This window comes from Mastigoproctus giganteus, chromosome 2 (genome assembly GCF_048544385.1).
Source record: "Mastigoproctus giganteus isolate SK-2022 chromosome 2, ASM4854438v1, whole genome shotgun sequence".
In the NCBI taxonomy this organism is placed as follows: domain Eukaryota; kingdom Metazoa; phylum Arthropoda; class Arachnida; order Uropygi; family Thelyphonidae; genus Mastigoproctus; species Mastigoproctus giganteus.
The window spans coordinates 257,934,792-257,951,271 of NC_143576.1; the positions used below are offsets into that span (position 1 = coordinate 257,934,792).

Consider the following 16,480-nt stretch of genomic DNA (forward strand, 5'->3'; position numbering starts at 1 on the left):
AAAACCACATGACTTGCTCTTGCAGCCTATCTGCATTGCTCAGAAAACTTCATATCTGACTGCACAGTTACTCCCAGGTCTTTTTCATTTTCTACCACCCTAAGTTTAGTACCACACAGTTGGTACGTTTGTCTGGGATTACTTCTATCCATATGCAGTACTTTGCATTTGTCAATGTTAAACTTCAGTTGCAAGGATTAGAAGAAAAAGAGCAACTTACTGTGGCTACAGCTGAAGATCTAACAGGAAATACAACAGCAAAGAGGAAAACAATGAATGGAAGGCCATACTATATTCTATCTTTGTTTATTATTAGTTATAATTTTAAAAAATTATAAGAATATAGTAATATATTAAAAAGAATATAGTAAAATAAAATTAAATATGAAGTAAAGAATTGCCAATTAGGCAAACCACATCTCCCACAATTCCTTATAATTAGTTTATTATTTTACAGTATATCATGTTAAATAAATATGTTTTCCATACTAATTTTTTTTTCATCCTCAAAGGCCATTGTTGTGCATAGGTACTCGATAATAATTTTATAGTATTATGCAATATTATGCTTATAAAAACATAGTACTGGAAATAATTTATAATAAAAATTCAGAACTATTATAATTTCAGAGAATATAGGCTTAGTGTTTCATGATAAAAATATTATGTGGAAAGGGGTTCGTCAGTCAAAAAACATTGGGAACTATTGTCTTACATGAGTTCATACTGAGCTGTATGTTCTAATGATATGATCAAAATATTGAATAGCATTAGAGTTATTAGAGGCATATAATGCAAGAAAGCAAGCTTATACAGCATCAGTCAAAAAAACACTTCCCATTTCACCCATCCATTCGCTCCAAAAGTTTGTCCTGTTTCTCCAATAGTTTCTGAGTTCCATTATGCAGTAGTACAGGGGATCAGGAGCCATTTTTGGGCCAAGAGCCAAATCGGCTAAAAAGGCAAATTTTGGGGACTGCAACATATTATACAGAATTATTCAACAAATATATAATAATATATCAAACATAAATATAACCATAGCATTAGCATTAGTAGAGGCATATGATGCAAGAAAGCAAGCTTATGCAGCATCAGCCAAAAAAACCACTCCCATTTCACCCCTCCGTTTGTTCGAAATACCTGTCCAGCTGAGCCTTAAATTTATTTAGGCTATCAACTTCCACAACAAGCGATGGAAGTCTGTTCCACCAACCAGCTACCCGCTGGCTAAAGGCAAATTTCCATACATCTATTCTACAACTGTCTTTCCTCAATTTGAATCTGTGACCCCTCAGGTTCTTAATCTGAGCAAGAGGAAGAATCCCATCAGCATTGAGCATGCTCAAACCATTCATGCTCATACACTTCTATCAGATCACCTCGCTGGTGCCTAGTCTCTAGACACTGTAATTTGCAAAACTTAAGCCTTTCTTCATAAGAGCAACCCTTTGTTCCATTCACTAAACTTGTTTCCCTTCTCTGTACTCGTTCCAGCAGCTCCACATCCTTGTTGAAATGAGGCCTCCAGACCTGTATACAGTACTCAAGATGTGGCCTGACCATTGCCTTATACAAGGGAATAATCACTTCCTTATCCATGCTAGAAAAATTCCTGTATATCATTGATAAGACACCATGAGCTACTCTTGCAGCCCGTCTGCACTGCTCAGAAAACTTCATATCTGCCTTCACAATTACTCCCAGGTCCTTTTCATTCTCTACCACTGTCAGTGTAGTATCACAGAGTTGATATGTTGCTCTGGGGTTACTGTTTCCCATATGTAATACTTTACATTTGTCAATGTTAAACTTCATTTGCCACCTCTCAGCCCATCTGCTCAACCTTTCCAGATCTTGTTGCAGCAGCATACTGTCAGTAGTGTCCTTAACAACCCTGCCAACCTTTGTATCATCTGCATTAAACCTTATATACCATCATTATCAATATCATTTATAAATAATATCAATATCATTTATAAATACAGAAAACAACAATGGACCCAACACTGAACCCTGATGGACTCCACTAATAACATTAGTCCACGATGAGTAGTGTCCATTGATTACCACTCTCTGTCTTCTCCCCCTCAACTTTCCCTTTATACATAGCAGCAACTTGCTTCCAATGCCACACTGCTCCAATTTGTGCAGCAGTCTTCCATTACATATTTGGATCTTAGAAAGGCTTTTGATACTATCAAAAGCCTTTCTAAGATCCAAATATGTAATATCAAAGTTATTCCCTACATCCAGTTCTTTTGTGACTGCATCATAGTATCCAATCAAGTTGGTCAGGCAAGACATTCCCTCAACAAAACCATGCTGTGTCTGAGCTATAACTGAAGTCTTGTCTAGATGATCCTGCAGTGCTTCTTTAACCAGTGCCTCCATTAATTTTCCTGGAACAGAAGTTAAACTCACAGGTCTATAATTACTTGTATCAGCCTTTGATCCTCCTTTGTGAATTGGGGTCACATTTGCACATCTCCAGTCTATGGGTAACTCAGTATGGATGCACCCTGAGTCCAAAGAAGCTCTCATAATTATGGCTAAGAGTTTGCTTACTTCCTTTGCTGCCTCTTTTAATATAACTGGATAGATCCCATCCACCCCGGGTGCCTTTTTTATGTTTATTCTCAGCAATTTCTCCTCCACTTTCCTCTCAGTTATTACAAAATCATCTAGCTCACTGCTAGAGTTTACTTCACCTCTTCCTGAATAACTCCTCATGTGTGAATGTAGATGCAAAATACTCTTTAGTTTGTTAGCCACCTAAGCAGGAACATCACTAGTTGAACCATCAATATTCAGTGATTGAACCACAATATCCAGATACTGAACCACAATAACAGATATATGGTATCATATATCTTATTGTGGTGTTTGTGCTTAGTTATATCATTGGCTGAGAAAATATTTGATTTTTTATTTTACTCAACATACAAAATGAGAGCTGCAGTTAAGATCAAATGAGTCCTTCAAAATACTACTATGCCTAATGTCTTGACTTTCTACAAATTTAAAAGCATAAGAGTGGTGGCACATTAGCATCACCCTGCATCTTCATGTGATGCTGTTATCAGATACACATTCCACACTGCATTGATCAATGACATGAAAGCGACAATATGATGTGACTTTACAGCCAATTGATCATAGCCCATAAATTAACTTGTTTTGTATTTCTGTATTAAATCATGCCTGAGGATTGAAGGTGTATCATAGAAAACTGCTCCACCAGTATCCAAATGATAGACTCCATGGTATCCTTTTTTCCCAGATGAAGAACCATCACTACTGCAGTGCTATATAATGAACAAAATGTTAAAGTCTATTCTCAGAGCTCTCAGGAAATAATTCAGCTTATATGCAAAGTGGACAGGAATAACTATCTCAACTCACTCAGTTTGAGTAGGGATTCGTTTTTTATACCCACCAAATGTGTATACTGTTGGTAGTGACTCAAACATTCCATTCACAATTGATCTAGGCTGTCCAGATTGTATATCAAAGAGATTTATTTCCCACATTGCTTATTAATACTTATGATTTTACCTCTGCACTAATGTGGCTGTCAACACTGTGAGAAAACTGATTGATCATTCCTGTAATTAACTGATCTATCCCCTTTCTGTACAGTAGGGCAGGATTGAAAAAGGTTTCATGCATAGGCACCATAGTTGTAGATTTATGAGCTGCTTCTGTTAATTCTACAACATCCTAAATAAATAAATAAAAAAAAAACAGTTCAGAAAAAAAATGGAGTGCAAAATATGTTTGTATATACAATATTTATATTGAGATAAACAGAAAAGAGAACTTAAAGATGGACATGCATAATTCAGAATAAGAATATCTGAGATTAAAAAAATAAAAAAATCATATAAGTTGCTATAAACCTATTCAGGCAATTTAGAAAAAAAAAAACAAAACAAATAATAACTTAATTATAAACACCATCAAGAATTTTCTTATTAAATTCTATATAAAACTTTTAAAATATAAAAAATGATGAATCCTGTCAGTGTTCAATGCACTCTTAAATTATTCTGGATTATATAAGAAGTTTTTTCACTTCACTAGGTTTGTATATGTTAAGTTGCACACATGGTTACTGAAACGGCATAGTTATTATCCAATTTGGATAATATATAGTTATTATATTACACACTCCCCACCATGACTTATGGAAGTGAAACTTGGGCACTCACCAAAAGAATGGAAGAGAAGCTAAGAACTACACAGCGAAGAATGGAACGAATTATACTGGGAATCAGACTGTTAGATAAGAAGAGAAACACATGGATTAGGCAGCAAACTCAAGTAAAGGACATTCTTATCAAAACTAAAGAACTAAAATGGTCTTGGGCAGGACACATAGCTCGAAGACATGATGACAGATGGACTAAGAAAATAACAGAATGGTACCCAAGAGGAGCTAGAAGAAAACCTGGAAGACAAAGGCGGAAGTGGATAGATGAAATTCATGAGTTTTTGAGTAGTAAATGGATGGCCAGTGCTCAAAACAGAAGGAACTGGAAAGTTGCTGGAGAGGCCTTCATCCTGCAGTGGATTGAAAATGGCTGATGATGATGATGATGATATTACACACATGAAAAAAAAGTTTTAATTCAACCATATCTCATACAGTAGAATATCATTTGTCCAAAATGATCTAGGTATGACATATTTTGGATAAATGATATTTCCAGATATTGGACATCTTAACTCCTAATTTGAATGCTAACTAGAAACAACCTTTTTGCAAGGTATGACTGGAATAAATTATGTTACAAATCAAATAAACTCAAAAACAATTAATTTAACACACAAAAAAAATATTACTCATCCTGGGACTTAAATAAACAATTATTATTATTAGCTACATGGTGCAAGGAAGCCTGAAGCTTATGCTGCACCAGCCAAAAAAAAAAAAAAAAAAATTCCCGAGTTACCCTGAGAGAGAGTGAGTCAAAAGTAGAAGGGAATCACCAAGGAAGAGAAGAATTATGATATCCAGCTCAGGACCCTGGGTGTGCCAAGCCCATACTCACCAGATGTGAGCCCCTGGGGTTGCAATTCATTGAATATGTTAAATAAAACATGAACCTGAAATTGAATAAAGTAGTTTTACAAGCACAATGATTTTACAAAATGAATTATTTAACATGGTATATCACAGGATATGAATATATTTGATGTTTCAATACTTGCACAAAAAAAATCAACTAACAACACATTCTTTAAGAAGGCACCACATAAATATAGAGTACTACCAGTAAAAAATGCAATTGTTTTATATACTATCACATATCTGTAGAGCTGTCTCTAGAGAAGAGTCTAACCTCCAAAATCTGGCAAACTACTTGAGAATCAGAAAATTTAGTTCCTGGATTGGCCATTCACTAAAGCAAAGAATCTGAGCTGATTATGCAGGGTGGAAATTTTGCCTTGGAGGCATATGGTTTTAATATATTTCAATGATATCAAGAAATTTTTTAGCTCATGGAATTGTCTAATTGCTATTCATGAACAAGGTTAGCCACTCATCAATAAGGAATGATGTGTACAAGTTTTGCTATTTGCACATGAAGAGCTACGATGATAATTCACTAAACATGTTGACTGTTCAGTGAATGTTTTTAAAACTTTTAAATTGTTTTGTAAATAACATTGATGCAATAATGTTATTGCATCAATGTTACAAAGGTGTCATAGCTATAAGTCCCTCACAACTCATTAGCTTTATTATAAATGTTTGGGATTAGCCACTGGAAAATTCTTTCATCCATTTGTATTTACTGATATGCTGCCTAAAAAATAAAAATAAGTAGCCCAGAATCCTTTCAAATTATATATACAGGTCCTTATCTATTTTGGAAATTGTTGTATTGTCAAAGGTGTTCAATGACAGGATTTTGAGGATGAAACTGTGTGAAGCTTTTCACTTCTTCCTGCCTAAAATATGATGCAGAGTAGGGTATATTTTGGAAGAGATATAAGGGATTAAGATCAGACTATGAGTTGGCCATTCCAGTGACAGCACCTGTTCTCTTCTAATGAAGTCATCACACACTTTTAAATATCAGTTACTTTTTCTTACAATATCAATGAAATACACTGTGTTATCGAAAATACTGGAACAAAAAATTGGAAAAATATTGCACAAAAAATACATTGTATTGCAGTTTGAGTGGATCACATCAGGTATATCTTTAATAATTTGTGCCAATTTCAGGATGGGAGCAGTTTCAGATTATCTACTGGAGAAGTTATGTCAAAATAAAGTAAGCAGTTACTTAAATTAAAAGTGTGCATTCAGTAGCAGAGAATGTATATTACTTAGCAAAAGTAAATATTAATTAATTTATTTCTATATAAGTGACTAAAAACAATTGTGTTAATATGGTATAATTTTGCCTTGAATATTTCAAACTTTCCAATAGTTTTTGGCAACATTTTGCATTCCTCACACAAGAAACCTTTAGATCAGTTTAAAGTCAGCTGATTGATTCTGTACAATGCCACATCAATTCATCATTCAGATACTTGTTCTTTGAAATTTTGGTACAACAACTACTTAGGCCATAGTGCACCAGTTCTTGATACTCCAATTGATACTGTCCTTATTTAGGGCTGGACCCTATTCAAGAATTACTTGCAGGGGCCCTGAGGTTCTGTGCAAAAATAAATGTGGGGTATTTTTGTAATAGTAATTTTTTAATTTTTCAAATTCTTCAACTCTTGGAGTGACGATAATGTGAGTACAGTTACTAGACATTAAGACAGTGGTAGGCTCGTTGATAGAAATGCGGAAAAGATGCGGATGACGTTATTATTTAGACCATTTGAGTGTGGGGCCCTGTTCGACAGAACTGGTTGAACATGCTTGTGGCCGGCACTGTCCATATTGTCTCTGTTCAAGCTTGGTCAGGATCAGCCATGCCATGTGAACTTGCACAACATGCAAATCAGTGCAATGAGTTGCATGTTATGCAGATTAGAAACACAGAGTAATTCATTGTGGGGAAAAGCCCTACTTCCTCCATCTGAGATGGGCTAACTACAGCCCCCCAATTGAAGATACCCTTTAAGAATTGCTCCAGTTTTCAATGAAATGAGAACCAACACCTCTCCAAACCATTGATTTTCCTATGGTGTCCAACTTCTTTTAGTGCATAAAAATTGGGCTACTCTGCTTAAAATAACTGATTATGTCCTGATCCATAGGCTGGATCACAGATATACAGTTTGGTGGCTAATATGTACTATTAATCAGTACATACTGGAAATATCAGTAGATGTTTGAAACCAACATAGTTTCTGCTGGTGGATGGGCTGTGCAGTGATGAAACAACAAGATTTTTCATCATTTGGAACCCAACATTCTTGGCATGATCCCTGACTTTCAGCACAAAATGATAATTCAACCAGTCACCAAAGATTTACTGAGTGATCCATTCATACATGTTGGCTCAATAAATTACAAGGAAAAATTTTTAATATCCTTGAAGGTGCTTTGTTTAGCATTCTTTCCTATCACGAGAAGTGTGGGTGTCAGCTGCATTAAGATATGCTGATATTATTATTATTCTCTCTTTGGACTCCTTTCGCCCCTGATTCTCATTTTAAATCATTAGAAACTGAAGTAGGTGGCTAAAAGTATTCAGAAATCCCTCCCAATAGTCAAACAGGATGTTTGCAAAGAAGGAATGAGTTTAAAAGTGTGCATTCAATAGCAAAGAATGTATATTACTTATCAAAAATCAAAAGTAAAGATTAATTAATTTATTTCTATATAAGTGACTAAAAACAATTGTGTTAATATATTAATTCCAAAATAAACCTGTCTTATCAATATTATAGATCTGCTCTAAACTAAAAGTTGTTTCTCCTTTGAAGCTTCATGATCAGCAGATAGCTTTTGTTCAAAACTTTGAGATAGCAAGTTCAATGGTCCTTTTTGAACCATCCAGTAGAATAATCACAGTTACCTTCAAATGTCATTTTGTCATGGTAGGCTCTTGTTTTTTTTTTTTTTCTATCAACACAGGTCCAGATAGAGGAATGTCTTCACTCCTATGCTGGCAGAACCGCTTGTGCATCACTCTTTCTATCTAAATCACTGTCATGAATACAATGACATTTTTCTTTGAGCAATACTTGCTACCATTTCACTTTCAGTAAAAAAAAAATTAATAATCCTTTTTCTTTTGGGCTTTTATATCATATATTGTTATTTTTTCAATATCAATCTCTTGGAAAAGTCAAGGTATGCTGACCACCATAATCAAACTTCCTTAAAACCTTCACTTTTTAGCTGAAAAGGAAGCACATTTCTTTTTTTCTTTTTTGGCTTTGCTACTTGATTAAGCTATGAGATCTTCTAGATGCATTCTCTTTATTTTCTTTCCATTATAGGAGTTGATGGAAAGAATATACTTATGAGATATGAATCCTGCAGGATGTGCTCCATAAGTCTGTACAATGACTTTTTACCATTATTATGAAATTTACTTGAAAGCTTGCCACTATTTTTCTCAATTATAAATTAAAGCATGATAGTGCCTAAGGCTTTTTTTTTTTAACTTGAGTTTGATTGTCCAGATATTAGGATAAGTTCTACATTCATTTCTTACATCATTAAATGATACAGGCTGTTTGACTGTTTTGGCCAATAACTATTTTATAGCATTTTAAAATGCTTTCAAGTGTCCAGCATGAAAAGAAGTGTAAATATTGAAATATCTTATTTGCAAATTTTAACCTCATTGCTGATTTTTAAAATAAAAGATTACTGTCCTCTAGCTTTAAAGAAGATTAGTTTTAATTTTTGATATAATGTCTTGTTTTAATTCCTGAAGATATTCTCTCTCTCTCTCTCTCTCTCTCTCTTCTTCCTTAAATAATGAATATATCCCTAAATTAAGTATCTCTATGAAAGATATCTAAAAATGAATATATCCCTAAATTAAAGATTTAGGGATATATTCATCTTTAGATATCTTTCATAGAGATATCCTATTGTATAAACAGGTCCCTATTGCATAAACAGGGGGGGGGATAAAGAAATACAGTGAACCAAAAATAGAGAATGACTGTTTTGAATATGCCTACAGGAGACAAGATGGAAACATTGCATTAAAATAATGGAAAGATCCTACAGTGAGATGCTGACAGAAATGAGGATGATGGATGACAATGATATATCGATTGGCAGAATGGTTTTATTCACTATCCATTAGTTATGAACTTACCTGTATCTGGCTGTGACCAAATCGAAAAGCAGCAGTTGCAAATACATTGCTTATTGTGGGATTCAGGCTGGGATCATATCCCCAGTAATATCTATCTGAGACTGCCAGATCACGATGATAAATTGTTTCATTGCCTGTAAAACACTAAATATTACTGGTAAACAGACAATTAATGCTATGATTCTGTATGAAACTTTTTCTCAAATGGTTCCAATAATAAAATATTTATAAATATGGTAAAAGATACCTATAACGTGCTGATTGCAGAGTATAGTGATTCACTTTAGGAATCTTCATTGTAGTTGTAAAGCAGAAGAACTCAACACATAATTATGTGGATATCATTAAAGTAATTTAATGAAAACACCTTTCTAAAAGACTCTTCCCCACCTTTTTTAATAAATACAAACTATTAAACTAACATAACATTTTAACACAGAAAACAATTATTATTTCATGTTTGAAGACTGAATATTATATGTAAAAAAAACTAAAACAATATCTAACATACAGAGACTCTAAAATCTGATACCACCACAGATTAATAGGGCCTAGATTTTTAAGAGATATACCTAGTGGTTAAGCAGTTTGACGAAGCATATTTCATTGAATACCAAGAACCTAACAACTGAACTTATTTACATCTGTAAACATTTATAATGACTAATAGGCAGCCAGTGGTTAGAAATGTAAACAACAGCTTAATTTCTTAATTGTAAACAATTGATAATAAACAAAGTCACAGCAAATGTTGTCATGTACTGTAATGCCAATTTTAAATGCCTGTCTAGTAAGTATCAGAGAAAATATCAATGAATATGTTTCAGAGAAAAAATACTTTCACATTGGAGGGCTAAAAAATTATAATGCATAATATAAAAATTAAAAATATATAATTTTATTACTTATATTTTATATAAATATAAAATATTAGTAATAAAACAGTAGTTTGTGTAATGCTCTTAAACTTTATACAGGCACTCCCCGATTTTTGTAAGGGTTGCGCTCCGAGGAACTCTGCATAAGTCGAATTTTATGTAAGTCGGAATTTCCCTAAAGACTTATGCAGCACTTGCAATTATGCTTGCTGAATTTGATTGAAGCTGGCTGTTGTTGTTGTTTGGTTTTTAGGAGCATTAGCAACTAAGGCCATGTTGCTCCGGGATATGCGGTGGTCATTCCCTGGCCTTTCCGCATCCTCCGTATTTGGTGGTGACGGGCTCGAACCCCGGTCTAATCAAGAAGCGTGTGCTACGCACTGCTGCTCCTTCCCACCTGGCTACGGAGGCACCTTTGATTGAAGCAAAAAAGAAATGTTCAACGAACATGTAAATAGAATTATTTATTCAATTTTTTTTATTCCACGCATAGGAAAAATTACATAAATTTCAAAATTATAAAATTACAAAAAACGAGACAGGCATAACATCAGTAAGTTTTACCTTTCGAGCATCATTGCCAGAATCAAAGTCTCCAGCTGATAAGCATGTGCCACTGCAGAGGGTGAGAGCTGTGGAAATTTAGAAGGGGTTTCTTCCAACACATCAGAAAATTTCTCTGCTGATGCAGAATTGGCACTGGCAATTTCACTGCAAACTTTAACGTTAAACCAGCACAATGCTTGAACCTATAAAACCACCCATTGCTTGCCACGAACTTGACTTGGGGTTTGCCATACTTATCCTTAATATCTTCATAAATACTTATTGTTTTTGTTGGAATGACCATTAGACTCAGGGGCACTTGCTTCTGAATCTGACTTTCCATTAATATTATTAGTAGCTTTTCCATCTTCTATATAGCACCTGAACACTGTTTTGTGATCACTGTTGATCTTAAATGTGTCGATCCTTTAACATGTTCTTTTATACATGCAGGGCTGTGGCAAGTGGGTAGGCAAGGTAAGCATCGCTTACGGACAGCAGTTCAAGAGGGTGCCAAAAAAAAACTTTTGACATATACAAGTCGGACATATGTTTAATTAACGTACTTCTTTATAGCAAAATTTTCTATTTAGCAATACACGCAATATCACATGTTCTTTCATTTCACTCAAAGTGTTTCATAATTTTGTATTTTTCCTCTATCGATAGAGGCAGACTGGCCATAAGCCTTACTGGGGAAACCCCAGTGGGCCAGAAGCCGGTGTGATTTTGGCCATAAACACTTGTATGAGGCCGCTACAAGTTTTTCCCAGTATGAATTTTTGACAGACTATCAATAATGCTTTTCTTTTCTCTCTGAATCTGTAGTATCAGCACGCTTCCTTTTCACACTTTTCTCAAGCATTTTACTCATTTTTAGAGAATAAAACACAATTACAGTATAAAAAGGACAAAAATGAGAAGGCATGCTTGATACACATAAAGCTGCCCACTTGTAGCAACTGAATAAACAAAGCAGTAAAGACAGAAACACACTATTATCACCTCTCGCTAGCTCACATTTCTGGAGGTCACTACCATAAAACAATAAAAACAATTTCCAGTTGCGTTCCTGCTAGTGGAATCTGATATAAACAGGTAGTAAACTTGATCTAATTGCATTTGCAATAATACTGACAGCTGGAATTTTGGGTTTTTATGTTATTATGGTGAAATGTGTTTCCCCTTCACTGAAATTTTCAATCATATGAAAAACATAAATACATTTTCAGAAACTTCTCTCTATTCAGTTCGGGTGATTCCAGAGTTCGACTGCCATTTCTTGTAAACACAAAGACAAATCGTGCATAAGCGAATTCGGTTCGTGTTATATACGACATCGTTCCTCTATTTATAAATCATGGATGATCGAATAATTTGTGTAGTGTAAATACGTGTTATACGAGGACTGACCATACTATATACTGTATTTTAATTTTTTCTCAGGGCAAGTATTTTTTGTGTTACCACGTGCAACTTATTTGTTAGCATATGCTTATAGCTTCGATTCTTTATACAATTTCAATTTTTTAGTATTGCTTATAAATATCATGAAACTTACCTCCTAATCCGTATGGTTAAAATATAATGAAGAAATTAAAATGGGAAATTAAAAAATATAAAAAAATTCCCTGAGGGGAAAAAGTGCACTCTTCTGCTTGGATCATCATACATAAAAATGAACAGTTATGAAACTAAGACTAATGTTGGAGTTTCGCAGTTCCATCATCAGCTGGTTCATATAAATGGGAAAGAAATTCTGAGTGTTATAAAGGCTCTAGCTCCCGTGGTGCATGGTTAGCACGTGAGTCCCCGAAATTTTACGTTTTAAGGATTTTATACTGCGAGGTTCAGTCGGAAAATCATTCAGTGACTAAAGATTTGTGTATTAATAATAGTTTATAACTGGAATTCAGTTTTGTTAATATAATTGTACAATCTATTTGAGTGTTATTATTATGTGAATGTTGACTGAGTTCTGTGGCTGAATAATTAGCATGAAGGCTGGTTCGGTGATATAAGATCTGTTATTTCTCTCGTATGCATTGGGATACCTACAGACGCTCCGGCTTGCCTGCACAGGCCAAGTTTGTGCAGTCAAATTGGAACGTGTGTATGTAGTGCAGGCCGCCTGAATGGCCATCTGGCCCGGTCTGTGTAAATTTGGGTGACAACAGATATTGCCATGCACAGACCTACAGATCTGTGTAAATCTGGGCGACAACAGAAATTGCCATGCACAGAACTACAGGTCTGTGCAGGTAGATGTGGTTTTCCCAAATATAGCACACACACAAAAAAAGAACCCTGTGAAGGTGCACTCAATGCTGTAAACAAATTCCCTACTTGATAAAATTGTTCTATAATTATTAGCTTCGCAAGTTCTAATTGTAACTGGGCCTCTGACGTCGGTAATTTCCAGATTCTGGGTTATGAGAGTGAGCAAACAGCAGGTTAGACAAAAAACCAAACAGTGAACGAAACAAATAATTCATATTTAATGCATCTTAAATTCTTCTTCACTACCCTTAAACTGTATGAAGAAATTCTTCTTCACTACCCTTAAAGATAATATTACTCCATTTGAATTGTTACAATATATTTTTAAAAACAATTTTACAGATACTTTTCTAAATGTAGCAGTTGCACTAAGAATTTTTCTAACTTTACCAGTTTCAGCTGCCTCAGGTGAACAGAGTTTTTCAAAATTAATCTTTTGATTAATTTTAATTATTTACGATTGACAATGTCTCAACGACTTTCTAATTTGGCAATAATTTCAATAGAAAATGATCTTTTGGAAAAAATAAATATAAAGGAAATAAATTCGCATTTCTTAAAGCAAGGAAACATGAATTTGTATAATTTTTTTAACATTATAATTTCCTTTTATTTTTTTATTGTGATAGAATACGATTACTGTGATTTAGAATTTAAAGTTTATTTCCAAGATTTCAGAATGATTTTGTTATTTTTGCTTGTTGGTTCATTATATTACATGTGAGATATTTTGTAATTCTTTTCATTTTCAATAAATGAGTGCTATTTTATTTACACCTTATTTTATTTTTTAATCCAAATATTTTGGGAAAATTTGATTTCGCTTACTGGCGGCATATAGGGTTGTGGCGGCCCTGTATACACACACTGTCCTTTGAAATAGCATTCACTGTTGAAGCAGCGAGACTTAATTCCCATGAAATGGATGACGAACTTTGCCCTGCTTCTTACTCATTTTCATCTTCATTTCTAAATCAACTTTACAAATGTTCTTTGTTTAGTTTCCTAGCACTGCCACCGCTTGCGCTTTCCATTCATCATTGTAATAAGTAAATAGGAATGAAGAGAAGACTCTGAAAATTTATTTATATTTCTTATCTGATTGAAATTTCAGTGAAGAGAAAACACATTAGCATTAGTTCAGGCATATCATGCAAGAAAGCAAGATTATAAAGCATCAGCCAAAAAAAAGAGAATCCTTCCCATTTCATCCATCTGGTAACACCAAATGTTTGTCTAGTTCAGCTTTAAATTGATTTAAGCTATCAACTTCTGCAACAGAAGATGGAAGTCTGTACCAGCAATCAACTAGTTGCTTGCTAAAGGCAAACTTCCGCACATCTATTCTACAACTGTTTTTCCTCAATTTGAATCTATGCCCCCTCAGGTTTTAATCTCGGCAAATGGAAGTATCCCATCAGCATTGAGCCTGCTTAAACCATTCAAGGCCTTGTACACCTCAATCAGATCACCTCAGAGGTGCCTAGTCTCCAGATGCTGCAATTGACAGAATTTAAGCCTCTCCTGGTAAGAGAACCCCTTTGTTTCTCTCACCAATCTTGTCCTTCTCTGTACTCATCCTAGCAACTCTAAATCCTTCCTAAAATGAGGCCTGCAGACCTGTATGCAGTACTCAAGGTATTGTTTGACCATTGCCTTATACAAAGGTATAATCACTTTCTTGTCTCTGCTAGCAAAATTCCTATATATCATTGACAAAACTCAATGACCTGCTCTGGCAGCCTGTCTGCACCACTCAGAGAATTTCATATCTGACTGTACAATTATCCCCAGGTCTTTTTCATTCTACACCTCCCTGAGTGTAGTACCACATAGTTAGTACGTTTCTCTTGGGTTACTGCTACCCACATGCAGTACTTTGCATTTGTCAATATTAAACATCAGCTGCCATTTCTCAGCCCATCTACCTAACTTTTCTAGATCCTGTTGCAGTAGCGTGTGGTATGGTTGTTTATTGGCGCAGCTATGGCTATAGTGCGCCTTGTTGCAGTAGCATACTGTCTTTACTAACATTAACAACCCTGCCAACCTTTATATCATCTGCAAACTTGGACATTAAATATACTTTGATATACTTTGATCGATACCTTTGATAAATACACAAAACATCATTGGGTCCAGCACCAAACACTGGGGGAACTCCTCTAATAACATTAGTCCACGTAGAGCAGTGTCCATTTATTGCCACTCTCTGCCGTCTCCAAGTAGCATAAACCCCCAGACAAGGAGGTGATTATACAAAGGGATGAAAACCCCCTTGTCTCTACTAGCAAAATTCCTATATATCGTTGACAAAACTCCATGACAAGCTCTGGCTGCCCATCTGCACTTTATATCTGACTGCACATTACCCCCAGGTCTTTTTCATTCTCTACCTTTCTGAGTGTAGTACCACACAGTTGGTATATTTCTCTTGGGTTACTGCTACCCATATGGAGTACTTTGCATCTGTCAATGTTAAACTTCAGTTGTCACTTTTCAGCCCATCTGCCTAACTTTTCTAGATCCTACTGCAGTAGCATTCTGTCTTTACTGTCATTAACAACCCTGCCAACCTTTGTATCATCTGCAAACATGGGACATTAAGCCTTATATACCTTCATCGATATCATTAGTAAATACACAAAATCATCAACAATTGAACCACCAACGTCAAGTGGACCATTCTGATTCATCCTCTTCCTTCTAGAGTTTGCAAAAAAATAAAGAAGTTTGAGTTGTTTTTCTTTGCATCCTTTGCCAAGGATTTCTCATAATCAGCCTTCTCTTACCTAACCTCCTTTGTGACTTGATTACAGACTTATATCCGCCATAGACTTCTGTGTCACCTGCTAATTTATATGCATCCCACGCATTTTTCTTCTCTGCCACGAGCCTCATTAGTTCATCTGACATCCATTTAGGCCTAATAGTATTTATATATATCCGAACAGTATTTCTTAGTTGGGATGAAAAGCCTAGTAGCTTCCAAGATTAATTCCCTGAATGCCTCCCATTTAGAATTAACTCTTTTTAACATCATCAGTTGATCCCACTGTATAGAATTTAAATACTGCCTGAGACCACTATAGTCACCTGTACGAAAACAAAAACCCTTCCCTTTACCCTCGATGGTAGTTTCGTATTTAAGTAAATCCCACATCGGTAGACTGTGATCACTATCACCTAGTGGTTCCTTTATCTGCAAATTCCTAATGCATGTGTCATCACTGCTGATAATCAGATCAAGAGTATTATCCCCTCTGGTTGTCCCCTCCGATTGTTGTCTGGTTGTCCCATCTGTAGAAAACAATCCTTCAATAAAAGTCTTTTAGCATTAGCATTAGTAGAGACATTTGATGCAAGAAAGCAAGCTTATGCAGCATCAGCCAAAAAAAAAAAAAAAAAAAAAAGTAACATAAATAAATAAAAATAACCACTTCCACTTCACCCCTCTGTTCGTTCGAAATACCTGTCCAGCTGAGCCTTAAACTTATTTAGGCTATCAACTTCCAC

The 16,480-nt window shown here is 35.0% G+C and overlaps 1 protein-coding gene across 3 annotated transcripts in view; it reads right to left on the reverse strand.

Moving 5' to 3' along the window:
* The window catches only part of LOC150090411 (peroxidase-like), a 265,140-nt gene that overhangs the window by 111,450 nt on the left and 137,210 nt on the right, over positions 1-16,480 (reverse strand). For all 3 annotated transcript variants that reach the window (XM_090389871.1, XM_090389869.1, XM_090389870.1), the window contains 2 exons: positions 9,261-9,394; positions 3,559-3,723 (listed from right to left, as the gene is read on the reverse strand). In XM_090389871.1, the coding sequence (XP_090245997.1) occupies positions 3,559-3,723; positions 9,261-9,394 (299 nt within the window). The remainder of the gene's footprint in view (positions 1-3,558; positions 3,724-9,260; positions 9,395-16,480) is intronic.